The sequence below is a fragment of the Eubalaena glacialis genome, chromosome 18 (assembly GCF_028564815.1).
Source record: "Eubalaena glacialis isolate mEubGla1 chromosome 18, mEubGla1.1.hap2.+ XY, whole genome shotgun sequence".
In the NCBI taxonomy this organism is placed as follows: domain Eukaryota; kingdom Metazoa; phylum Chordata; class Mammalia; order Artiodactyla; family Balaenidae; genus Eubalaena; species Eubalaena glacialis.
Genome location: NC_083733.1, coordinates 28,301,682 through 28,328,498, shown reverse-complemented (window position 1 = coordinate 28,328,498; position 26,817 = coordinate 28,301,682). Strand labels below are relative to the sequence as shown.

General features: G+C 38.8%; 1 protein-coding gene and 1 non-coding gene across 13 annotated transcripts in view; one reads left to right on the top strand and one right to left on the bottom strand.

The window, feature by feature from the left end:
• The window catches only part of PSME3IP1 (proteasome activator subunit 3 interacting protein 1), a 44,941-nt gene that overhangs the window by 7,005 nt on the left and 11,119 nt on the right, over positions 1 to 26,817 (bottom strand). For 11 of the 12 annotated variants that reach the window (XM_061174000.1, XM_061173997.1, XM_061174001.1 and 8 more), the window contains 4 exons: positions 26,401 to 26,499; positions 25,862 to 25,983; positions 21,148 to 21,281; positions 14,436 to 14,500 (listed from right to left, as the gene is read on the bottom strand). In XM_061174000.1, the coding sequence (XP_061029983.1) occupies positions 14,436 to 14,500; positions 21,148 to 21,281; positions 25,862 to 25,983; positions 26,401 to 26,499 (420 nt within the window). The remainder of the gene's footprint in view (positions 1 to 14,435; positions 14,501 to 21,147; positions 21,282 to 25,861; positions 25,984 to 26,400; positions 26,500 to 26,817) is intronic. The other variant, XM_061174005.1, reaches the window with a different exon arrangement.
• On the top strand, positions 21,482 to 21,554 carry TRNAG-CCC (transfer RNA glycine (anticodon CCC)). The gene has a single exon. It is a non-coding gene; the product is annotated as a tRNA-Gly (tRNA).

Here is a 26,817-nt window from a genome sequence, read left to right as displayed (position 1 = left end):
GACAGACCTGGGGAGAGGACTGTTGGGGGCTGTGCGGAGGCAGCCTGAAGGGGCTGGAGTGTGGGGTGCTGCAACCAGGAGTGTTCGTGGCAGAACCCTGGGCTGCCACAGAAGCGAAGTGCCATTGTTAAGTGGCAATGCAAAAGGGAGGGGTGGGGCCAACACTGCAGTCTCTTTCCCCACCTGCCGTCTCCTGCTTCCTCGGGCTCATGCACCCAAGCTGCTCCGGCCCCCTCCCGCCAGAGCAGGCTCGCATGCTCCGGCCGCTGCCTCAGCGGTCTTGGGAACAGACGCCAGTGGGTTGCCCACACGCAGAGGTGGGGCTGAAATCACAGCTGAGCCCCAGGGGTCGTGCAACTTAGGAAGCAGAGCTGAAATCTCTCCCCACGGCTGTGCAAACCGCAGATTTACACCTACACTGCCAGCTTTGTGAATTCAGTGCCTGCAGAACATCTGAACGGACAACTGGTGCTCCCGTGGCTGGGACAGGTCTGGCCTTAGCAGCTATGGGCTTTGAGGGCGCGTACACACAGGGGTCGGTCCAGGCCAGGGTCTGAGCTGCCTCCATAGCTCCCATAGCGGGTCCAGGTGTGCAACTACTGCAGTCCTGGGACGCGACTTCAGTGGATCTGCACTGGTGGCCTTGTGAAAACAAAGTCTGAGAGGCACCAGGGCCAACTGCCAGCATACCCACAACTGAGGTGGGGCCTAGGGTAGTGCCAACAACAGTGTACTTTGTGAGCCCACACAATGGGTGAAAGGTGACAAAACAGAGCACACTCACAGGTGAACGCCTCCAGCGGAGGAATACTCAGTGGCTCCTCTCCCAGTGGGAGCACTCCAATCCCGCTTACCTCGCACCACAGATCAGAAACACAGCTCAGAAATGGAGCTGGGGGCTTCTACTCCAACAACTAGGGAGCAGGCCCTGCCCTGGACAGGGCAGTGACAACCACAGAGCAAAGAGGAGGCCCTGCTCAATAGCCAGTGCAGGCTCTAATTACCACAACATCAGTCACACCTCCTAGCAAGGGGATAATGGCCTGCATACACTGAGAAAAGAGGTGGCAAGTATCCATACTAAAAGCAGCCCTCACACCAAAAAATATTAAACCCACAGAGGCTACACAGGCATGTTCCCACATAAAAATAGCCCTCAAAGACCACAGTAGATAACTGTTTCTCCTAAACTCATAGAGCAAGAGAAATATAAGTAAAATGCAGAAGCAGGGGGAACCACTCCCAATGAAAAGATCAAGAGAATTCCCCTGAAAGAATAAACAATGAAACAGACATCTTCAGTCTAATAGACACCAAATTCAAAAAGGAGATAATGAAAATACTGAAGGAATTAAGAAAGGCTATCAATAGAAATGCAGATTACTGTAAAAAGGAACTAGACACTATAAGGAGGAGCCAAGAAAAATTAGAGAACTCACTTGAAGAGATGAAAGCTGAAAGGCTATGAATAGTAGAATGAATAATGCAGAAGAACGAATAAGTGATCTAGAAGATAGAATAATGGAAATCACCCAATTAGAACAGGAGACAAAAACCCAAATGAAAAAAAAAATGAAAAAAATATGAGACCTATGGGATAATATAAAGCGTGCCAATCTATGCATAATAGGGATCCCATAAGAAGAAGAAAGAGAAAAGGGGATTGAAAATGAAGAGATAACAGCTGAAAACTTCCCAAACCTAAAGAAGGAAACAGATATCCAGATACACAAAGCACAGAGGACCCTGAACAAGGTAAACCCAAACAGACCTACACCAAGACATATTATAATAAAAATGGCAAAAGTTAAAGAGACGATTCTAAAGACAGCAAGAGAAAAACACAGAATCACAAGGGAACACCCATAAGGGTACCAGCTGATATCTCTACAGAAACACTGCAGGCCAGAAAGGAATGGCAACATATATTCAAAGTCCTGAAAGGGAAAAATCTGCAACCTAAGATACTCTACCCAGCAAGATTATCATTTAGAACAGAAGGAGAGATAAAGAATTTCTCAGACAAGTAAAAACTAGAAGAATACTGAACCCATCCTAAAGGAAATATTGAAAGGTCTTCTCTAAATAGAAAGTCGTAAAAATCTATAGGAAAGAGAAAATCACAATTGGAAAGTAAATCACATAAATAAGACAGTACACAGATTAAAAAAAAAAAAATCAAAAAATTTCTGTGGAAGTGATGATAACCACAATGAACAGCAAAAGGATGAACATGAAGATGCAAAAGAGGACATTAAAATCATAATATGTGGGGGAGGAGAGTACGAAAATGTAGATTTTTTTTTTTTCTAGAATGTGTTTGGGCCTATATGACTACCAGTCTAAAGCAAGCAGATATAGGAAGGGGTTAACATACTTGAAAAACAGGGCAACCACAAATCAAAAACATACAACAGATTCACGAAAACCAAAAAGAACATAAGCATAATACAAAAGAAAATCATCAAACCACAAAAGGAAAAACAAAGAGAGACAAAGAAGAAATACAAAATCAACAGGAAGACAAGGTTTAAAATGGCAATCAATACATATCTATCATTAATTATCTTAAATGTCAATGGACTAAATTCTCCAATCAAAATACACAGAGTGATCATCCAAATTGAAAATAAATAAGGGAGCCTGAACCAAGATGGCGGAGTAGAAGGATGTGCTCTCACTCCCTCTAGTGAGAACACCAGAATCACAACTAGCTGCTGGACAATCATCGACAGGAAGACACAGGAACTCACCAAAAAAGATACCCCACATCCAAGGACAAAGGAGAAGCCATAATGAGACGGTAGGAGGGGCGCAATCACAGCAAAATCAAATCCCATAACTGCTGGGTGGGTGACTCACAGACTGGAGAACACTTGTACCACAGAAGTCCACCCACTGGAGTGAAGGTTCTGAGCCCCACATCAGGCTTCCCAACCTGGGGGTCTGGCAACGGGAGGAGGAATTCCTAGAGAATCAGACTTTGAAGGCCAGTGGGATTTGACTGCAGGACTTCGACAGGACTGGGGGAAACAGAGACTCCACTCTTGGAGGGCACACACAAAGGAGTGTGCGCATTGGGACCCACGGGAAGGAGCAGTGAACCCAGGGGAGACTAAACCAGACGTATCTGCTAGTGTTGGAGGGTCTCCTGCAGAGGCGGAGGGTGGCTGTGGCTCACCGTGGGGACAAGAACACTGGCAGCAGAAGTTCTGGGAAGTACTCCTTGGCGTGAGCCCTCCCAGAGTCAGCCATTAGCCCTACCAAAGAGCCCAGGTAGGCTCCAGTGTTGGGTGCCTCAGGCCAAACAACCAACAGGGAGGGAACCCAGCCCCACCCATCAGCAACCAAGCAGATTAAAGTTTTACTGAGCTCTGCCCACCAGAGCAACAGTCAGCTCTACCCACCACCAGTCCCTCCCATCAGGAAACCTGCACAAGCCTCTTAGATAGCCTCATCCACCAGAGGGCAGACAGCAGAAACAAGAAGAACTACAATCCTGCAGCCTGTGGAACAAAAACCACATTCACAGAAAGACAGACAAGATGAAAAGGCAGAGGGCTATGTACCAGATGAAGGAACAAGATAAAACCCCAGAAAAACAACTAAATGAAGTGGAGATAGGCAACCTTCCAGAAAAAGAGTTCAGAATAATGATAGTGAAGATGATCCAGGACCTCGGAAAAAGAATGGAGGCAAAGATCGAGAAGATGCAAGAAATGTTTTAAAAAGACCTAGAAGAATTAAAGAACAAACAAACAGAGACGAACAATACAATAACTGAAATGAAAACTACACTAGAAGGAATCAATAGCAGAATAACTGAAGCAGAAGAACGGATAAGTGACCTGGAAGACAGAATGGTGGAATTCACTGCTGCAGAGCAGAATAAAGAAAAAAGAATGAAAAGAAATGAAGACAGCCTAAGAGACCTCTGGGACAACATTAAATGCAACAACATTCACATTATAGGGGTCCCAGAAGGAGAAGAGAGAGAGAAAGGACCAGAGAAAATATTTGAAGAGAAACTTCCCTAACATGGGAAAGGAAATAGCCACCCAAGTCCAGGAAATGCAGCGAGTCCCACACAGGATAAACCCAAGGAGAAACATGCCGAGACACATAGTAATCAAATTGGCAAAAATTAAAGACAAAGAAAAATTATTGAAAGCAGCAAGGGAAAAACGACAAATAACATACAAGGGAACTCCCATAAGGTTAACAGCTGATTTCTCAGCAGAAACTCTACAAGCCAGAAGGGAGTGGCATGATACACTTAAAGTGATGAAAGGGAAGAACCTACAACCAAGATTACTCTACCCAGCAAGGATCTCATTCAGATTCGATAGAGAAATCAAAAGCTTTACAGACAAGCAAAAGCTAAGAGAATGCAGCACCACCAAACCAGCTCTACAACAAATGCTAAAGGAACTTCTCTAAGTGGGAAACACGAGAAGAAAAGGACCTACAAAAAACAAACCCAAAACAATTAAGAAAATGGTCATAGGAACATACATATCGATAATTGCCTTAAACGTGAATGGATTAAATGCTCCAACCAAAAGACACAGGCTTGCTGAATGGATACAAAAACAAGACCCATATATATGCTGTCTACAAGAGACCCACTTCAGACCTAGTGACACATACAGACTGAAAGTGAGGGGATGGAAAAAGATATTCCATGCAAATGGAAATCAAAAGAAAGCTGGAGTAGCAATACTCATGTCAGATAAAATAGACTTTAAAATAAAGAATGTTACAAGAGGGCTTCCCTGGTGGCACAGTGGTTGAGAATCTGCCTGCTAATGCAGGGGACACGGGTTCGAGTCCTGGTCTGGGAAGATCCCACATGCCGCAGAGCAACTAGGCCCGTGAGCCACAACTACTGAGCCTGCACGTCTGAAGCCTGTGCTCCGCAACAAGAGAGGCCACGATAGTGAGAGGCCCACGCACCGCGATGAAGAGTGACCCCCATTTGCCGCAACTGGAGAAAGCCCTCACACAGAAACGAAGACCCAACACAGCCATAAATAAATAAATAAATAAATAAAGAGTTCCTTTTTAAATAAATAAATAAATAAATAAATAAATAAATTTAAGAATGTTACAAGAGACAAGGAAGGACACTACATAATGATCAAGGGATCAATCCAAGAAGAAGGTATAACAATTATAAATCTATATACACCTGACATAGAAGCACCTCAATATATAAGGCAACTGCTAACAGCTGCAAAAGAGGAAATCAACAGTAACACAATAATAGTGGGGGACTTTAACACCTCACTTACACCAATGGACAGATCAACCAAAATGAAAATAAATAAGGAAACAGAAGCTTTAAATGACACAATACACCAGATGGATTTAATTGATATTTATAGGACATTCCATCCAAAAACAGCAGATTACACTTTCTTCTCAAGTGCTCACGGAACATTCTCCAGGACAGATCACATCTTGGGTCACAAATCAAGCCTCAGTAAATTTAAGAAAATTGAAATCATATCAACCATCTTTTCTGACCACAACGCTATGAGATTAGAAATCAATTACAGGGAAAAAACCGTAAAAAACACAAACACATGGAGGCTAAACAATACGTTACTAAATAACCAAGAGATCACTGAAGAAATCAAAGAGGAAATCAAAAAATACCTAGAGACAAATGACAATGAAAACACGACAATCCAAAACCTATGGGATGCAGCAAAAGCAGTTCTAAGAGGGAAGTTTATAGCTATACAAGCCTACCTCAAGAAACAAGAAAAATCTCAAGTAAACAATCTAACCTTACACCTAAAGGAACTAGAGAAAGAAGAACAAACAAAACCCAAAGTTAGCAAAAGGAAAGAAATCATAATCAGAGCAGAAATAAATGAAACAGAAACAAAGAAAACAGCAGCAAAGATCAATAGAACTGGGAAGCAACCGCATAGCACAGGGAGATCAGCTCTGTGCTTTGTGACCACCTAGAGGTGTGGGGTGGGGAGGGCGGGAGGGAGGGAGATGCAAGAGGGAAGAGATATGGGAACATATGTACATGTAAAACTGATTCACTTTGTTATAAAGCAGAAACTAACACACCATTGTAAAGCAATTATACTCCAATAAAGATGTTAAAAAAAAAGAAAAAGATCAATAGAACTAAAAGCTGGTTTTTTGAGAAGATAAACAAAATTGATAAACCATTAGCCAGACTCATCAAGAAAAAGAGGGAGAGGACTCAAATCAATAAAATTAGAAATGAAAAAGGAGAAGTTACAACAGACACCGCAGAAATACAAAGCATCCTAAGAGACTACTACAAGCAACTCTATGCCAATGAAATGGACAACCTGGAAGAAATGGACAAATTCTTAGAAAGGTATAACCTTCCAAGACTGAACCAGGAAGAAATAGAAAATATGAACAGACCAATCACAAGTAATGAAATTGAAACTGTGATTAAAAATCTTCCAACAAACAAAAGTCCAGGACCAGATGGCTTCCCAGGTGAATTCTATCAAACATTTAGAGAAGAGCTAACACCCATCTTTCTCAAACTCTCCCAAAAAATTGCAGAGGAAGGAACACTCCCAAACTCATTCTATGAGGCCACCATCACCCTGATACCAAAACCAGACAAAGGTACTACAAAAAAGAAAATTACAGACCAATATCACTGATGAATATAGATGCAAAAATCCTCAACAAAATACTAGCAAACAGAATCCAACAACACATTAAAAGGATCATACACCATGATCAAGTAGGATTTATCCCAGGGATGCAAGGATTCTTCAATAAACGCAAATCAATCAGTGTGATACACCATATTAACAAATTGAAGAATAAAAACCATACGATCACTTCAATAGATGCAGAAAAAGCTTTTGACAAAATTCAACACCCATTTATGGTAAAAATTCTCCAGAAAGTGGGCATAGAGGGAACCTACATCAACATAATAAAGGTCATATACGACAAACCCACAGCAAACATCATTCTCAATGGTGAAAAACTGAAAGCATTTCCTCTAAGATCAGGAACAAGACAAGGATGTCCACTCTCACCACTATTATTCAACATAGTATTGGAAGTCCTAGCCACGGCAATCAGAGAAGAAAAAGAAATAAAAGGAATACAAATTGGAAAAGAAGAAGTAAAACTGTCACTGTTTGCAGATGACATGATACTATACATAGAGAATCCTAAAGATGCCACCAGAAAACTACTAGAGCTAATCAATGAATTTGGTAAAGTTGCAGGATACAAAATTAATGCACAGAAATCTCTTGCATTCCTATACACTAATGATGAAAAATCTGAAAGAGAAATTAAGGAAACACTCCCATTTACCACTGCAACAAAAGGAATAAAATACCTAGGAATAAACCTACCTAGGGAGACAAAAGACCTGTATGCAGAAAACTATAAGACACTGATGAAAGAAATTAAAGGTGATACCAACAGATGGAGAGATATACCATGTTCTTGGATTGGAAGAATCAATATTGTGAAAATGACTATATTACCCAAAGCAATCTACAGATTCAATGCAATCCCTATCAAATTACCAATGGCATTTTTTACACTAGAACAAAAAATCTTAAAATTTGTATGGAGACACAAAAGACTGTGAATAGCCAGAGCAGTCTTGAGGGAAAAAAACGGAGCTGGAGGAATCAGACTCCCTGACCTCAGACTATACTACAAAGCTACAGTAATCAAGACAATATGGTACTGGCACAAAAACAGAAACACAGATCAATGGAACAAGATAGAAAGCCCAGAGGTAAACCCACACACCTATGGTCAACTAATCTATGACAAAGGAGGCAAGGATATACAATGGAGAAAAGACAGTCTCTTCAATAAGTGGTGCTGGGAAAACTGGACAGCTACATGTAAAAGAATGAAATTAGAACACTCCCTAACTCCATACACAAAAATAAACTCAAAATGGATTAGAGACCTAAATGTAAGACCGGACACTATAATACTCTTAGAGGAAAACATAGGAAGAACACTCTTTGACATAAATCACAGCAAGATCTTTTTTGATCCACCTCCTAGAGTAATGGAAATAAAAACAAAAATAAACAAATGGGACCTAATGAAACTTCAAAGCTTTTGCACAGCAAAGGAAACCATAAACAAGATGAAAAGGCAACCCTCAGAATGGGAGAAAATATTTGCAAATGAATCAACAAAGGATTAATCTCCAAAATATATAAACAGCTCATGCAGCTCAATATTAAAGAAACAAACAACCCAATCCAAAAATGGGCAGAAGACCTAAATAGACATTTCTCCAAAGAAGACATACAGATGGCCAAGAAGCACATGAAAAGCTGCTCAACATCACTACTTATTAGAGAAATGCAAATCAAAACTACAATGAGGTATCACCTCACACCAGTTAGAATGGGCATCATCAGAAAATCTACAAACAACAAATGCTGGAGAGGGTGTGGAGAAAAGGGAACCCTCTTGCACTGTTGGTGGGAACGTAAGTTGATACAGCCACTATGGAGAACAGTATGGAGGTTCCTTAAAAAACTAAAAATAGAATTACCATATGATCCAGCAATCCCACTACTGGGCATAGACCCAGAGAAAACCATAATTCAAAAAGGCACATGCACCCCAGTGTTCATTGCAGCACTATTTACAATAGCCAGGTCATGGAAGCAACCTACATGCCCATCTACAGACGAATGGATAAAGAAGATGTGGCACATATATACAATGGAATATTACTCAGCCATAAAAAGGAATGAAATTGGGTCATTTGTTGAGACGTGGATGGATCTAGAGACTGTCATACAGAGTGAAGTCAATCAGAAAGAGAAAAACAAATATCGTATATTAACGCATGTATGTGGAACCTAGAAAAATGGTACAGATGAACCGGTTTGCAGAACAGAAGTTGAGACACAGATGTAGAGAACAAATGTATGGGCACCAAGGGGGGAAAGCCGCGGGGGGTGGGAATGGTCGTGTGATGAACTGGGCGAATGTGATTGACATGTATACACTGATGTGTATAAAACTGATGACTAATTAGAACCTGCTGTATAAAAAAAATAAATAAAATAAAATTTAAAAATTAAAAAAAAAAAAAACGACACAGAGTGGCAGATTGGATAAAAAAACAAGAGCCTACAATATGCTGCTTACAAGGGACACACTTTAGGGCAAAGGACACACATAGATTAAAAGTGAGGGCATGGAAAAAGATCTTTCATGCAAACAGAAATGACAAGAAAGCAGGGGTCACAATACTCATATCAGACAAAACAGACTTTAAAACAAAGATAACGAAGGACACTATATAATGATAAAAGGATCAATAAAAGGAGAAGATATTATACTTGTCAACATATATGCACCCAACATAGGCGCACCAAAATACATAAAACATATACTAACAGACATAAAGGGAGAAACTGACAGGAATACAATAATAGTAGGAGACTTTAACACCCCACTCGTATCAATGGACAGATCTTCGAGACAAAAAATCAATAAAACAACAGAGATCCTAAATGACAGAATAGAACAGTTAGACTTAATTGATATATTCAGGACATTACATCCAAAAAAAGCAGAATACACATTCTTTTCAAGTGCACATGGAACATTCTCTAGGATTGACTTGGGCACAAAACAAGCCTAAACAAATTTAAGAGTATAGAAATTATTTCAAGCATCTTTTCTGGCCACAATAGCATGAAACCAAAAATCAACCACTGAAAAAGAAACAAAACAAAACAAAAAAACAATTACATGGAGACTAAACAACATGCTACTAAAAAACCAATGGATCAACAATGAAACCAAAGAAGAAATTTAACAATACCTTGAGACAAATGACAATGAAAACACAACCATACAAAATCCATGGGATGCAGCAAAAGCAGTTCTCAGAAGGAAGTTCATAGCAATATAGGGGCCTTCTTTAAGAAACAAGAAAAATCTCAAATAAACACCATAACCCACCACCAAAAAGAATTAGAAAAAAAAGAAGAACAAAACCTAAAGTCAGCAGAAGGAAGGCGATAAGAAAGATGAGAGAGTAAATAAATAAAATAGAAATTTAAAAAACAATAGAAAAAATCAATAAAACCAAGAGCTGGTTCTTTGAACGGTTAACAAAATTGACAAACCTCTGGTTGGGCTCGACAAGAAGAAAAGAGAGAAGACCCAAATAAACAAAATAAGAAATGAAAGTGGAAAAATCACAACAGATATCACAGAAGTGCAACAAACCATAAGAGAATACTGTGAACAATTATATGCCAACAAATTTGACAACCTTGAAGAAATGTACAACTTTCCTACAAACATACAGGCCACCAAAACTGAATCAAGAAGAAATAGATAACTTGAGCAGACCGGTCACTAGAAATGAAATAGAATCTGTAATAAAAAAAAACTCCCTACAAACAAAAGTCCAGGACCAGATGGCTTCACTAGGGAATTCTACCAAACATACAAAGAAGAACTTATAGCGATCCTTCTCAAACCCTTCCAAAAAACTGAAGAGGAGGGTACACTCCCAATGGGTTGACATTCTATGAAGCCACCGTCACCGATACCAAAACCAGACAAAGACACTACAAAAAAAGAAAATTACAGGCGAATATCTTTGATGAATATAGACGCAAAAATTCTCAACAAAATATTAGCAAACCAAATCCAAAAATACATAAAAAAGGTCATACACCACGACCAAGTTGGATTCATCCCAGGGTCACAAGGATGGTTCAACATACTCAAATCAGTATGTGGGACTTCCCTAGTGGTGCAGTGGTTGAGAATCCGCCTGCCAATGCAGGGGACACAGGTTCGAGCCCTGGCCCGGGAAGATCCCACATGCCTAGGAGCAACTAAACCCACGCACCACAACTGAGCCTGTGCGCCACAACTACTGAAGCCCACGTGCCTAGAGGCAATGACGTTAGAACACACCCTCACACCATACACAAAAATAAACTCAAAATGGCTTAAAGAATTAAACATAAGAGAAGACACCATAAAGCTCCTAGAAGAAAACACAGGCAAAACACTCTCTGACATAAACCGTACCAATGTTTTCTTAGGTCAGTCTCCCAAGGCAATAGAAATAAAAGCAAAACTTAAAAAATGGGACCTAATCAAACTTACAAGCTTTTGCACAGCAAAGGAAACCATAAATAAAACAAAAAGACAACCTATGGACTGGGAGAAAATATTTGCAAATGCTGCGACGGACAGGGGCCTAATTACAAAAATATACAAACAGCTCATACAACCAAACAACAAAAAAACAAACAACCCAATCCAAAAACGGGCAGAAGACCTAAACAGACATTTCTCCAAAGAAGGCATACAGACATGAAAAGATACTCAACAGCACTAATTATTAGAGAACTACAAATCAAACCTACAATGAGGTACCACCTCACACTGGTCAGAGTAGCCATCATTAAAAAGTCTACAAATAACAAATGCTGGAGAGGGTGTGGAGAAGAGGGAACCTTCCTACACTGTTGGTGGGAATGTAAATTGGTGCAGCCACTATGGAAAACAGTATGGTGGTTCCTCAAAAAAACTAAAAATTGAGCTGCCAGGCTTCCCTGGTGGTGCAGTGGTTGAGAGTCTGCCTGCCAATGCAGGGGACACGGGTTTGAGCCCTCGTCTGGGAAGATCCCACATGCCGCGGAGCGACTAGGCCCGTGAGCCACAATTGCTGAGCCTGTGCGTCTGGAGCCTGTGCTCCACGACCAGAGAGGTCGCAATAGTGAGAGGCCTGCGCACCGCGATGAAGAGTGGCCCCCACGTGCCGCAACTGGAGAAGGCCCTCACACAGAAACGAAGACCCAACACAGCCATAAATAAATAAATAAATAAATAAAATTTAAAAATAAATAAAGCAAATAATTAAAAAAAAAAAAAATTGAGTTGCCATATTATCCAGCAATCCCACTCCTGGGCATATACCCAGACAAAACTCTAATTCAAAAAGACACATGCACCTCTATATTCACAGCAGCACTATTTACAATAGCCAAGACATGGAAACAACCTAAATGTCCATCGATAGAGGAATGGATAAAGATGTAGTGTGTGTGTGTGTGTGTGTGTGTGTACACACACACACACACACATGTGCAATGGAATATTACTCGGCCATAAAAGAAGAATGAAATAAAGCCATTTGCAGCAACATGGGTGAACCCAGAGATTATCATACTAAGTGAAGTAAGTCAGAAGGAGAAAGACAAATACCATATGATATTACTTATATGTGGAATCTAAGATATGGCACACATCAGCATAACTATGAAACAAAAACAGACTCACAGATATAGAGAACAGATGTGTGGTTGCCAAGGGTAAGGCAGGTTGGGGGAGGGAAGGATTGGGAGGTTGGGATTAGCAGAGGCAAACTATTATATATAGCATGGATAAACAACAAGGTCCTATTATATAGTACAGGGAACTATATTCAATATCCTATGACCAACCACAATGGAAAAGAATATGAAAAATATATATGTATAACTGAGTCACTTTGCTGTACAGAAGAAATTAACACAATATTATAAATCAACTATACTTCAATACAATTTAAAAAAAACAATTAAGTGATCACAGTGTTGCATTTGAATCTTAAAAACAAAAATCAACTGTCAAGAAAAAAAATGTATGGGAAAACTGAGGAAAATGAATACTAATCTGATACTTGATAACATTTAGGAATTACTGTAATTATTTCAGGTGTGATAATAGTATTGCAATTATGTTAAAAAAACAAAGAATCCTTATTTTTTTTAGGGATACATACAGAAGAATTATAGATGAAATAATTTGATGTCTGAGATTTGTCTCAAAATACTACAGTTGGGAGATTTAAATGAAATAGGATTGGACAGGGAATTCCCTGGCGGTCCAGTGGTTAGGACTCAGCACTTTCACTGCCGTGGCCTGGGTTCAATCCCTGGTCGGGGAACTAACATCCCACAAGCCGTGCAGCGCAGCCAAAAAATAATAATAATAATAAATAATAAATAAAACTTTCTTTAAAAAAAAAAAGAAGATTGGAAATGTGTTAAAAATTGTTGGGACTTCCCTGGTGGCGCAGTGGTTAAGAATCCACCTGCCAATGCAGGGGACACGGATTCGAGCCCTGGTTCGGGAAGATCTCACATTCCACGGAGCAACTAAGCCCGTGAACCACAACTACTGAGCCCGCGTGCCACAGCTACTGAAGCCTGTGTGCCTAGAGCCCATGCTCCACAGCAAGAGAAGCCACCGCAATGAGAAGCCCGCGCACTGCAACGAAGAGTAGCCCCCGCTCGCTGTAACTAGAGAAAGCCCATGCGTAGCAACGAAGACCCAATGCAGCCAAAAATAAATAAATTAATTAATTTTAAAAAAACTGTTGAAGGTACATGACGGGGTTCATTATACTATCATCTCAATATTTGAATATGTTTTAAGTTATCTACAATAAAACACTTTAAAAAAAAGAGAATATTTGTAATTGCTTATACATACATAGAATAGCTCTGGATATATACATATATACATTAAAAATATACAATACTATTTCCCACTGGGAAGGAGAATTGGATGGAAGAGGACATACAGGTAGAAGGGAGTCTCTTCGCTTAGTATCTTTTTCAAAAGTAAATTCTAGAGTAAAAAGATATCAGCAACAGCTCACCATTACTGGAGTTCAGTGGATATACTTTTTTAAATAATCATTATTTTTTTGAAAGAAAAAAATATATTTTAAAATATCCTTTTTTGTGTGTGACAGAGAAATAAATGTAAGCCCTATTTTATCAATGACCCTTTGAGTTCAGCTCAGAGTCTCAATTCCACAGGGAGTCAGGAGTAGAAGAACTGAAAACACTCTTGAATTTCTTATCCTTGATTCAGTCCTGAGTAACACTCACTTTCACTTATAACTTTGTGCCACTTAACACAGTAGCAGATTTGATCACATAAAAGGAACCACCAAAGAAAGTGTACTCCTGGAAACTGTATTTTGTAGCCTCTCGGTCCAGTCCAATCCAACCAACAGCAGGAGCCAGGCATTCTAGCTCTCACTGGTAGCCAGCCAGGTGAAATGAAGAAACTTGACATTTAAGGGAGACAGAGAAAAACTCTTTGTGAGTAGAGGTGATATGACCAGGGCTTTGGCTTTGTAAGCGCTCATGGGAGAACACAATTGTCATTTATCAGTTCCACTGGTTTCTAACATATTACTTTGCAGGGCAGCTGACATATTGCTAGGTTTAAATCCTGCATGGTCTAAAAATGGTTTGGTAAGTTAAGCTTAGGTAGGTTTGCTTAGAGATGCACGCGTTCCTCCGCAGATACAATGCATTCCAGCCTTTTACCATGGTTCACATATATGATGAGTAAAGAACGAAATGAAAGCTGCCACCCACCTTGATTCTTGTCATCTGGGTCAGGGTCCGATTTCAGTCTTTTCAAACTGTTGCCACTCTCTGAGCTGTAACAAAAAAATATGGTGATTTGAGCTAGGTCCAATCTTGGAAATCAAACTTTGGGAATCAGGAGCTCCAATAACTATTTATATGGGTCTTAGGCAGCCTCAAGGAACTGAGATGATCTGAAATGAAAAGTCTCCATTTCAGGTTCTTAATCTCCTTCCAGTTATATTATTGTTATAAAGATAATTTAAACCTCTGACCAATTCAAGGGGTGAAGCATTACATCTTCAAGCATCACCAAAACATCAGATTCTTTGTTGTCATCATTCATCTTGGTTAGAACCACAGATGGATTTCAAGACTATCTGGACATGTTTATATATGACAAAATTTTAGTTAAGTTATTAAAGATTGAAAGAAATATCTTTAGTGACATGCTAGAGATTCTGAAAGTCACCCAAAAGACCTTCACTAAAAGAATATCTAGAGAATGTACTTCTCTCGCCATGCAGCTAGAAGGCACAATGCTCTCCAGCTCCACTGTTACCACTAATATTAAGTAATGTTTGTAAATTCTTACCTAATAAAAAATTTAGGTCAAAAAAAAAAAAAAAAAGAATGCACTCCAAAGAGGAAGGAAATGGTCCCAGGAGGAAGGCCTTAATCCCAGAAGGAAGGGATGGTGAACAAAGAAACTTGTAAATACAAATCTAAACAAACAGTCTATATAAAAAAACAGCATCTAATTTGTGGGGTTAAACATGACCACACTAAAGTCCTGGACAGCATGTAAGGAAGGAAGAAGGTGACTGTAGCTAAAAGTTCTAAGGTCCATGGATAATTTTGCAGGGAAGTAAGATAGCTATTTACTTTAGGTTTTACTAAGTATTCTTGATAAATTGCAAGGTAAGCCACCAAATGAATAGAAATAGAATACAAAAATCCAAAGAAGTAGAAAGAAAAGAAAATGAATAAAAGATTTTAAAATTGTAATCAATTTTTATAAAAAGAATACATGGAAAAAAATTTTTTAAGTAAAAAGACAAATAACATTAAGATAGTAGAAGCTGGGGAGTTCCCTGGTGACCTAATGGTTAGGATTCTAGGCTTTCACAGCCACGGCCCAGGTTCAATCCTTGGTTGGGGAACTGAGATCCTGCAAGCCACGTGGCATGGCCAAAAAATTAATTAATTTTTAAAAAAAGATAGTAGAATTGTATAAAAAATCCTAATAAGTCCAAGCCTACCTATAAAGAGAGTTTAACAGACTAAATTTTAAATCAGCTATTTATGAGACACACCTAAAAATTCAGAAGCAAAACAAACAACTTAAGACCCAGAAAGACTGAAAGTAAAGGAATGGAAAAAGAGTTACCATGGCAAATACTAATCCAAAGAACACTGGGGTACCTATATTAATATTAAGGGAATAGACTTTAAGACCAAAAGTATTATAAGGGATAAAGGAGGTTAGTTTATAATGAAACAAAGTTTAATTCACTATGAAGAAATAACAATCCTGAACATCTATGCTTCTAAAAGAGCTTAAAAATATACTATGTTCAACAGACTGAAGAAAAATCAAGAAATCATTACTACAGTGGGAGATTTCAAAAACTCTCCTCAAGTACTGATAGAACAAGCAGACAAATATGTAAAGAAACAGACGATTTGAACAATACAATCAATAAGTTTGTTTTGTTGTACCTACATAGAACCCAGAACAAACAATTACAAAACACAGATTCTCCTCAACTTGGAACATTCACAAAAATTAATCTCAGGAATAGGTCACAAAGCTAGTCTAAAGCAATTTCAAAAGAATCAGCACATATAAACCATAATGCAATTAAGGTAGAAATTGGTAACAAAAGATAAAGATTATATTTCACAGACTCTAAGACACCACTGATTATAAGGTATTAAAATGTGAGGGAGAAACAGGTTCATCTTAGAACCAGTGAAATATGGTTAAGTTACCTCAATATGTTTGGAAATTTAAAAAAGTTTCTAATTCATGAGTCAACAAAGAAATCATAATGGATATTTAAAAGTACTTAGTTGGAAATACCAAATTGTATACAATGAAAGCCGAGGAAAAATTATAGCTTTAGATGCTTATAACTGAAAAGAGCTGAAAATTAATTAGCTTGGTATCTGACAGTTGTTTATAACAGAAATAATAAAAGTATAAGTTTGAAGAAAGTAAAGAATATTCCAAAGAAAGAAGGTAGAAGATATTAAAGAGCAAAAATTAATGAAATAGAAAAAATAAGAAGTAAACCCAAAAGATCTTTGAAAAGACTAATAAAACTGAGACTACCCTCTCATGAAAATAGTGAAAATAAGAATAAAAGTATAATTCATCAATATTTGGGATGAAAAAAGGACAATTACAGACAGAACAGCAATCACAAAAATAAGGAATACTGACAATTTAGCTAACACACTTGAAAAAAGACAAAATGAGCAAATTCCCAGAAAATATAACTAAATAAAGCTGACTCAAAAAGACATGGAAAAGCGTAAATAGTCCTATAATCACAAGTTAAAAGAACAGGGACCAAAGTGATTTTATAGAGTTCTACCAAACTGCCACAAATGAACACTACTATCTTATACAAACTCCTCCAGAAAACAGAAAAAGAAGGAACACTCCCTAAATCATTCTATGAAGCTAGGTTTAATCTACACATCAAAATCAGATAAAGTGGGGGAAAAAAAATACAGGCCAGTCTCCATCATGATTCCAGATGCAACAACCTATACAAAACATTAGCAAACCAAATCCAGCAGAGTTAAAAAAAAAAAAGAAAGAAAAGAAAATACATCACTACAAGTTGGGTTTATCACCAGGAATGCAACATTAGAAAAATCTTTATTTTTTCACTGTAACAAAGAAAAATTTATTTTATCAATTCAAAAGCAGAAAAAAATTGACAAAATTTAACAACTCATGGCTACCAAAAAACCTCTTATGAAACTAGGCACAGAACTTCCTTAACCTTAAAGGATATCTGAAAAAACAAAAACAATAAATATTATTCTTAGTGGTGAAAAAGTTAAACATTCTATTTAAAATTAGAAATAAAACAAGGATGTGCGCAGTAATTGTTTCTTTCTAACATTTTACTGGTGGTCCCAGCCAGCACAGTAAGATAAGAAAAAGGAACTAAAAGGTATTAAGGAAGAGAATAAAACTGTCATTATTCACAAATGGTGACTCTCTACATAGAAATTTCAAAGAATCCACTGATAAATTATTAAAGTTAACAAGAGTTATTATTAAAGTTTATAAGAATTGCGTGGCTGGATGTAAATATCCCAAAATCAATTCGCCATGGATAGAGAAAGACTCAAATCCGTGAAGATCTGTTCTCTCCATAAATTTATCAAGCAATTTAATAACATTCCAATAAAAATCCCAATAGGGATTGTTAAAGAATTTAAACTAAATCTAAAATTTATATGGAAGAATGAAGTGGCCAAGAATAGACAAGACATCCCTGAGAAGAATGTAAGGGGACTTGCTCTACCAGATATCAAGATCTGTACAAAGCTACAGTAATTACACAGAGTGATACTGGTCCAACAGATCCTAGGAACAGAAAAAAGAATCCACAGACAAACCCATATAGGTATGGAAACTTGTTATAAGACAGAGGTGACACTGAAGATCACTGAGGAAAGGCAGAAGTATTTAGTAAACTGCTAGAAAATTGGCTTTTCATTTGAAGAAAAAAATTGCAATGTGATCCCTACCTCATACCCTTCACAAAAATCAATTCCAGATAGATTAAAGACTAACATGTGAAAGACAAAAATTCTAAGACTTTTACAAGAAAAACTACATTACAACCTCAGGTTAGAAAGAATTTCTTGAACAAAATATAAAAGGCTCTAACCATAAAAAGAAAATATTGATGGATTTGACCACCTTAAAATGGACCACCTTCAAAAGGTACAAACTTCCAGTTATAAAATAAATAAGTAGTGAGGATGTAATGTACATCATGGTGACTATAGTTAATGATATTGTACTGTATATTTGAAAGCTGCTAAGAGAACAGATCTTAGAAGTTCTCATCACAAGAAAAAAAATGTGTAACTATGTGTGGTGATGGATGTCAACTAGACTTACTATGGGGATCATTTCACTATATATATATATGTATATGTCTCATATTATTATCAAATCATTATGTTGTACACTTGAAATTAATGTGTTATATGTCAATTATATCTCAATTTTTAAAAACGGACCACCTTAAAATTAAATATATTTGACCACTTTAAAGTAAAAAGATAAGCTATAAACTGGAGGAAAAAAATATCAGGACTATGTTTAAAAACAAAAAAAAACTATGAATCAATAAGAATACAAATAACCCAGTAGAAAAATGGCAATATAAATGAACAGACCTTCCACACAACAGGACACATGAATGGCAAATCAACATACGATATGTCAACTACATTTGTTAACAGGGGAGTGCAAATTAAGACCATAAGGAGATACTATTTTATAAATCACTTTATTGCTGTATTTGTGCTGTCCAGTAGGGCAGCACAAGCCACGTGTAGCTATTTAACACTTAAAATGTGACTAGTGTGGCTAGGGAACTGGATTTTAAATTTCATTTAGGTTTCATTAATTTAGATAGCCACAGGTGCCCAGGGACTAACATATTGGACACACAGCTCTAGAGAAACAGATGTACATATGTAACAAAGCATGTCCTTGACCTGTCAGCACCATCTGTCATAATTCAAACATTCATTCACAGGAGAATGAACAAATTTCAGTATCTCGAATAAGGCACTATTATACAGCAGTGAAAGTGAACGAATTATAGCTGTACATACACATACATACACACATACAAAATTGTTTCAATCAGAGAAACAATTTGATTGAAAAACCAAATTCACAGAAGGTGGTGTATATATAATAAAATCATTTTTTATAAAGTTCAAAACAAGCAAGCTATTATATTGTTTATGGGTACCTATATAGGTAGCAAAAAACAAAAACAAAAAAACCCCAAAACTACTAAGAGTAAAGAAAGGCAAAAGAATGGTAAACTAGATACAGGAAAGTGGCGTGAGGATGGCAAGGCACAGAGACAGAATGGGGAGGAGCACAGAGGCAGACTCATATTGTTGATAATGCTCTAGGTCTTAGGTTGGGTGATGGGTTCAGGGGGGCTTGTTTTATTACTATGCTTCATAACATACACACATCAGGCATCAGACTTTCACCAAGCATCGGAATTATCCATGGAACTTTAAAAATTAGACTTCCAGAGCTCACTCCAAACTTACTGAGCCAGGCAGAATTAGTGTGAGGCAATCTACAGTATTAACAAACTCCCAGGTGACTCTAATAAACCCAAGGCTGGGTAGATTAGGAACTCCTGCCCCAGGAGACTAATTTATCACCTTGCTACACAAAACAACAATAAAGGATGATCTAATAAAAGTTGATCTAAGGACTAGGAGAGCTACTTACAACACACATTCTGCTAGAAGCAAGACACTGCTGAGAGGTAACTAACTGACCATCTAGAGAGCCCTTTCTTGGTATAGCCCAGTACAATTGACCCACATCCAAATCCTCAAAGACACTGGGCCAGCAAGAAAGCTTATATGAAAACTTGAAAGGAATAATTCATGGCTGGGTAACTGGCCCTTTTCAGGATACTGATATTCCTCCCCTTGGCTGCTATACCATGACAACATTTTTACATGTAAGCAACGTTCCTAGCAATGTTCCTGGGAACATCAGGAGACAGAAGGTGTGCCAAACCACAAAACTGCAACAACACACTTTCTTCAAAACATGTGGCTGGTCGCCAATACACCATATTGATTTTCCTAATAGTCTGCACTTAAGCTTAACATCCTTTTGCCTGTGGTAGGGTGGTCAAATTGAAATGACCAGATTTAATCACTTTGGTGCCATTTGAAGACTTGAAAAGACAGGAGCAAACAAGGCAGTGCTGCCACCCCACACCAAACAAGCAGAGCCCCAGCCAGGTGTGTAACCCTGTCACAGCTGCCATGTTCTTATAGATCATAGTGCCATTGCCTCAGCTCTTCTCCCTTCCTGGGGTGTTCTGCTCTCCCCGTCTGCCTGTCAAAGCCCTAGTCATCTTACCTAATCAACCTCTTCTTTCTAATGCCTTAACTTCCCCAACATGAGCACATATATCCACCTCCAGGCAGAGTTATTCCTCCTCCCTGATCTCATTACACCCTATATAAATCCTTCCATAGAACTTGCTACCTTGTTTGCCTAGAAACAGATGCTCAAGTATTGAACTCCACCTCTCCTGCTACTTTGTGACCTTGGACAACGGTTCTCAACCTCTGAGATTCTCAGTCTCTTCATCTGATAATAACAACGTGTACTTCGCAGACGTGTTGAGAGGAATAAAAGAAATCATGCATGGAAAGAACTTAACACAATGCCTGACACATGGCAGGCATCCAATGAAGAGTAGCTATTATGTTGAATGAACAGAGAGACAAGGGTCAAAGGCTATAGAAGACACCAAATCTGGTAGGGGAGAGAGAGGTAAGACCACCAAAGGAACTTCACCAAGACCTATGCTTAGGTAACCTTTTGTTCTGGCTACCATTAATCTGGCATTTCAAAGCACACAGTCAGAAGGAGATTAAAGTTGTGTGAATTCGGGCTGACCTCTTATGCTTCACAGCTCCTGCCAACAGCTTTGCCTGGGAGAACTTGGTCTTGGTTTCTGTGGGTTTCACAGCCACTTTCTTCTCCACTTCCTTTTTGTTGTCTTGAGAAATTCCAACCTTGTTGAGATTACTGTGAGTTACAGGTTAAGGGTCAAACTAAGCAAAAAGAAGAGCTACAGCAGGACAACGATAAATCAAGAGATGGAAGGCAGATATAACCCGTGAGCACTTCAGCTCTGCCATGGAATGTTCAACCTACTTATTTTAAAAATGCCCTCCCCTCCTTATTCTGCCAGTCAAATCCAGCTGATTTAAAAAGAAATGAAGGGACTTCCCTGGTGGTCCAGTGGTTAAGACTCTGCACTCCCAATGCAGGGGGCCCAGGTTCGATCCCTGGTCAGGGAACTAGATCCTGCATGCCGCAAGTAAGACCCGGCACAGCCAAAAAAATAAATTTTTTTTTTTTTAATAAATAAAGGTAACTAGGAGGAAAACAGCAAATCAAGCCCAAAATAATACAGAGAAGCAAACTTTTTCCCTTTGATTCTCAATGAAAATCTGAGTACGGCCAGAAAACCTGCTATTACCAAAGACATGGCCAATATCATGCTTGCTGGAGAAAACAAAGATCTTGAAGAATGCAACAGAAAAAAATGTAGCTTACCTGAAAACATAAAAATATTTGCTTTTTCCCCCAAGGGTAAAATCAAATTTTGCGGAGTGTCCTATGACTACCAGTGGCATTCAATTTTAGACATCATGAAGACTAACTCCTACTCAGCTGGTGCAAGACAACATCAGAATCACCTTACGGCTCATCAAAAGACAGAGTCCCTCCCCTGTCCCAAACCTACTGAATGAGGACCTCCAGAGGCCCAGGAACCTGTTTTAAACACTCTCAAGGTGATTTTAATGAGAAACCCCAGGGCATATGCAACACAACACAGGACTGAAAAGTTGTTTTAAAAGCATAAAACAACCAGTTCACTTGTAAAATACTTTTTTCATGCTTCATGTCAATCTCTGGCCCTCAAGCTTTGCCAGTTTCTTTTGTTCTCTCCACCAACCCCCTCCTCTCCTTCCCTTTCATGCTCTCCCACAACATATCAATCAACAGATAAGTACTGAAACATGTATTGGAACATCTTACTTAAGATGCAGTAATGCCTTGCTGGAACAATAGTGACATCTAGTGCCCAAGATATCTAAGAAGTATGTATTATCGGCCCAAAGGGGTGGGGGTAGGGGTATATGGTCTAAGCTATTCCTGTATCTTTGAACAACAGAGAAATTGGGTACCAGAAATTAGGAAATTCTAATTCTGATCACTCTTCAGACACTAACTCGATTCTTATGGGCACCAGTTATCTTAAACATTTGTAATATTCAATATGGATTATGCATAATGCTCAGTACTATTCTGAGTTTCATCAATTTAATGTTTTTAAGGTCATCATGGAAACTGATAATATGTTAATACTAAATGTTCATTTTTTTAGAATAAAAATGAAGGAAACAGAAATTTCATCTTTCTAGTACAGAATACCAAAAACAATGAGCATGCTGTGATTTTTACCTACAATTCCATCACTAAAGGATAGAAACTCTCAAAGAAAATTCTTAATATTAAATACTGAAAAATAAAACAAAAATGGAAAAAATATAACAAAACCACACATTTATAATACCAAGACAAAGACAAAAACCAACACTTAACTTTCTATTCTTTTGAAGTGAAGGAAAGCCCTCAACCTCTTCTTTTTTGGTGGGCAGGAAGGGAAGTGGTAGTTGTATTTTTGATCCACATCCAAAGCATAAGCCCTTTTTTCCCCTAAGTCCCTCTCCCCCTAAAACGCTTTAAATACACAAACACATCTCAAAAATCTCATGGAATGCATTAGATGAGCATTTTTTTAAAAATCACATTGTTTTAAAACACACATAATATTAATAAATACTGCTCTAACCTGAAAGAAACAAGAGTTCTGTTGTTTATACTGGCACAAACCATAGCTTATTTGTATTCACAAGTATTACATTACAAAATGTATCATTTTATAGCAACCAAGCAAAGCCAAGAACCAGCTCCTGATTTAGAGCTTCAATAAACAAATGTCTAATCCTTCAATTCCTATTTCAACATGACTCTGGCTACATGCATGCTTGGGATTAGCACATCAGTGGGTTGGAAGGCTTGCTTTGCTTCAGTTTTTCTAGACAGTCAGAACGTTCCAAGTTTCCAATAAAAACTAATACCCTGGGCTTTCCTGGTGGCGCAGTGGTTAAGAATCCGCCTGCCAATGCAGGGGACATGGGTTCGAGCCCTGGTCCGGGAAGATCCCACATGCCGCGAAGCAACTAAGCCCGTGCGCCACAACTACTGAGCCTGCGCACCTAGAGCCCGTGCTCTGCAACAAGAGAAGCCACCGGGATGAGAAGCCCCCACTCTCTGCAACAAGAGAAAGCCCGCGCACAGCAACGAAGACCCAACACAGCCAAAAATAAAAATAAACAAAATAAATTTATATAAATATTAAAAAAAAAGCTAATACCCCTGAAGCCTCTTCAATATTGTGCTGTAATGTTACCAGGACAGAAAAGTATCTTTTGCCTCATGGCTGCCATGTTCATTCTTCCCTTTGAATTGAAAACCAAAAGGCCTCTCACACTCATACCACACCAACAATACTCTCCAAAATGCTGCTTTAGGAGACACTCTGGCTTATTTGCTTGCCTACCAAATTAAGCACATGAAACAAGACATAATTCAAATGAGAGTGTAATTAACATATTTTTCTTCAGAGGAAAAAGCCAGGTGCCTGAAACAATGCAATACATATATCTGCCCATCTCAGATATATCAACGCATATCATCATCCTGGGGTCACCACAGAACAGAGTTCGGGAGGGAAGCTTCAGAAAAATCAAGCTCAATCCTACAGTTGGGATGGAGGTGTGACTTTCCATCAACTCTTATCTTAGTGTTATACCAGAATTCCACGAGAAGAACTGGGACTTGAAGCCAGGTCTTCCGCTACCAGTTCAGAGCAGGTTTTGCAGCACTGTGCTGCCACCTTATCTCGATCACCGTCAGTCACCTTGTCTTAAACCAAATCCCTGGGAATCTGTCCACATTTTTTCCTACATAACTCTTTAATGGAACCTACTGCACACTCTCTGCAAAAAATACCAACTAGCACACACACACAGTCATATCATCAATCTTAGAGGTAAAGCCTGTTCAGTCACACGAGTGAGGTTATTCAACATACAAGCATGAAATACTCAAATTAGCTTTCTCACAGAAGGAAAAAGCTAAGGTGGCCCTTTTAACCTCTCCTATGAGTCATTCATTAATATATTCACGTATATACTGAGAACTTACTATATGCCAACCACTGGAGAAATCAGTGGTGATCAAGTCCTTGTTCTTACGGAGCTTACTTTATATTCCAGCAATAAAGAAGCACACAAACCAGTAAGTATATAAATTAAGATTTTCAGGTAGTGACAGAGACCATTAAAAAAATGACATTATAGTCAGTGATGGGGGTGGGTGCAATTTTAGGTGGGGTGCTCTATGAGGAATGGAGCTGAGACCCAAGTGTCATGAAATGCCAGCCTTGTAAACTCTGAGGGCAGAGCATTCCAGGCTGAGGAAATAGCAAATGCCTCACAGAGCTCAGTATGAGAGGAACATAAAGAAGGCCAGTAGGCTGGAGTACAGTAAACAGGAGGAAGAGTAGTTCAAGATACAACAGGGTGGTGGATTGGCCAAAATCATGCAGAGCCTTGTATGACCTGGTAAAGAATGCAGACTTAAGACTAAATGCAACAGGAAGCCACTAGTGTTTCAAACAGGAAAGTGATATGATCCCATGTATGTTTTCAAACGTTCCCCAGACTATTGTCTAGAGAATGGATTGTGGGGGAGGAGAGCAGAAGCAGAGACAATTAGATGGTCACAGTAGTCCAGAGAAGGTCTACGACGACTGCAGTGGCAGCAGAGAAAGCAAGAACTGCAAGATTTGGAGTACATTTTGGAGGTAGTTTTTGGCCAGGCACCTGGGAGTATAGGAGTACCATTACTGAGATTGGGAAGACCAGAAAAAGAAGAGATTGGGAGTCGGGGGTGGGGAGGTGGTGTGATGAGGGTCGGGGTAATGAGGCACAGAATTGAGAATTTTGATTCAGCCAAGTTACATTTGGGATGTCTATTAAGACATTCAAGTGGATGCCAAAAAGGCAATAGTGAACCAAAGCAAAGTTCTCTTGGATGCTTTCTCTACCCACCTATGGGGACAAACCAGGCTGTATCTGTAGGTAAGGTCTTACTAAGGACACAGGAGGGTTGCTAAACATTTCCTTTTAAAACGTAGAAGCCAGTGTCTCCCCTGGATGAGGTTCACTGCATCACCCACCTGTTTCAGAGTCTAATCCCACAAGGCAAGAATACCCTGGTCCTGACTATTAGGATTTAGGCCTTTAGTTAATCCTAAAGGATCTGGACTTTTGATTGCAACAGATTCCTGCACGCAACATAACTCTACATATCACTGCCAGTTATTCAGAGTCATAGGAACATCCGTGTTGAAAGGGAACTAGAGATCACCAGGCAGAAGACCCTCATTCTACTTATGAAGAAACTAAAATGCATAGATGTTGATGAGAAACTGACACCTTATACATTCCTCACAAAGTACAAAGGATATTCTGTATTCCTTCAGTTCTTTCAGTTCTTCTTCTCTTCGCTGCTTTTCTATTAGTTCCTGCTGCCGAGAAACCTCATCAAGGAAGTTGGTCTCATCTTCGTCTAAGCCTCTTACCATGTTCTCTGAGGAAATAATTAAACAAGGAACACTTAACAGGCTAAAGGAAAAATATAGTCAAATAAGAATTTTCCTTGTCCTATTTTTTAATAAATAGCAGATACTTCAGGGGATTAGAAGAAAGAATTTGTAAACACCAAAGCTTTTGGATAGATAACATGACATAAAATCAAGGCATCTCTCCTATTACTAGATATTAGCGTAAAATTAAAATGGGTATCTTGAGTTCTAAACAAAAATGTTCAATGTGGTCTAGATGGTAGAAAATTGTCTCTTTTCCACCAAATGAGCATCTAAAGACAATTTTATCTAAAGATAATCAAGACAATTTCATGGTTGGTTAGTAAAAGTGTTGCACAGGGCAAAAGTGCACCAAAAAGGCCCTGCAGAGTCCCTTGGACACTGTGTTTTCTGAAGCTTACTGAATTTGAACTGTTCTTCATACTCCTGCTGCTTCCTATCTTTCTGTTCCTGTAGCCTTTCATATAGAGACCGAGGGTCATAAACCTCCTCTGGGCATTCTGAAAGAAAGGGAGGGGGAAAAATACATACTTTAGAATCCTTTCATATTATTTTGGAATCACAAAGGATTTTAAAGATGAAGTCAAGTCTCTGCATGATCTGAGGGCAAAGATAACACAAAAATAGTACAAAGTCCACAGCTTCCCTTTGGACCTCAGAGAGGGGCCAGCAGTTCTCAAAGCCAACTATCAATGTTAATAGGGCCCATGGCCTGAGACAGTTAACTGGATGAGGGATCCACCCAAACCCTGCATGGTAGCAGCATTCTCAGCTGTTCAGATCCTGGATCCACCTGAATAGATGGAATAGACTAGCGG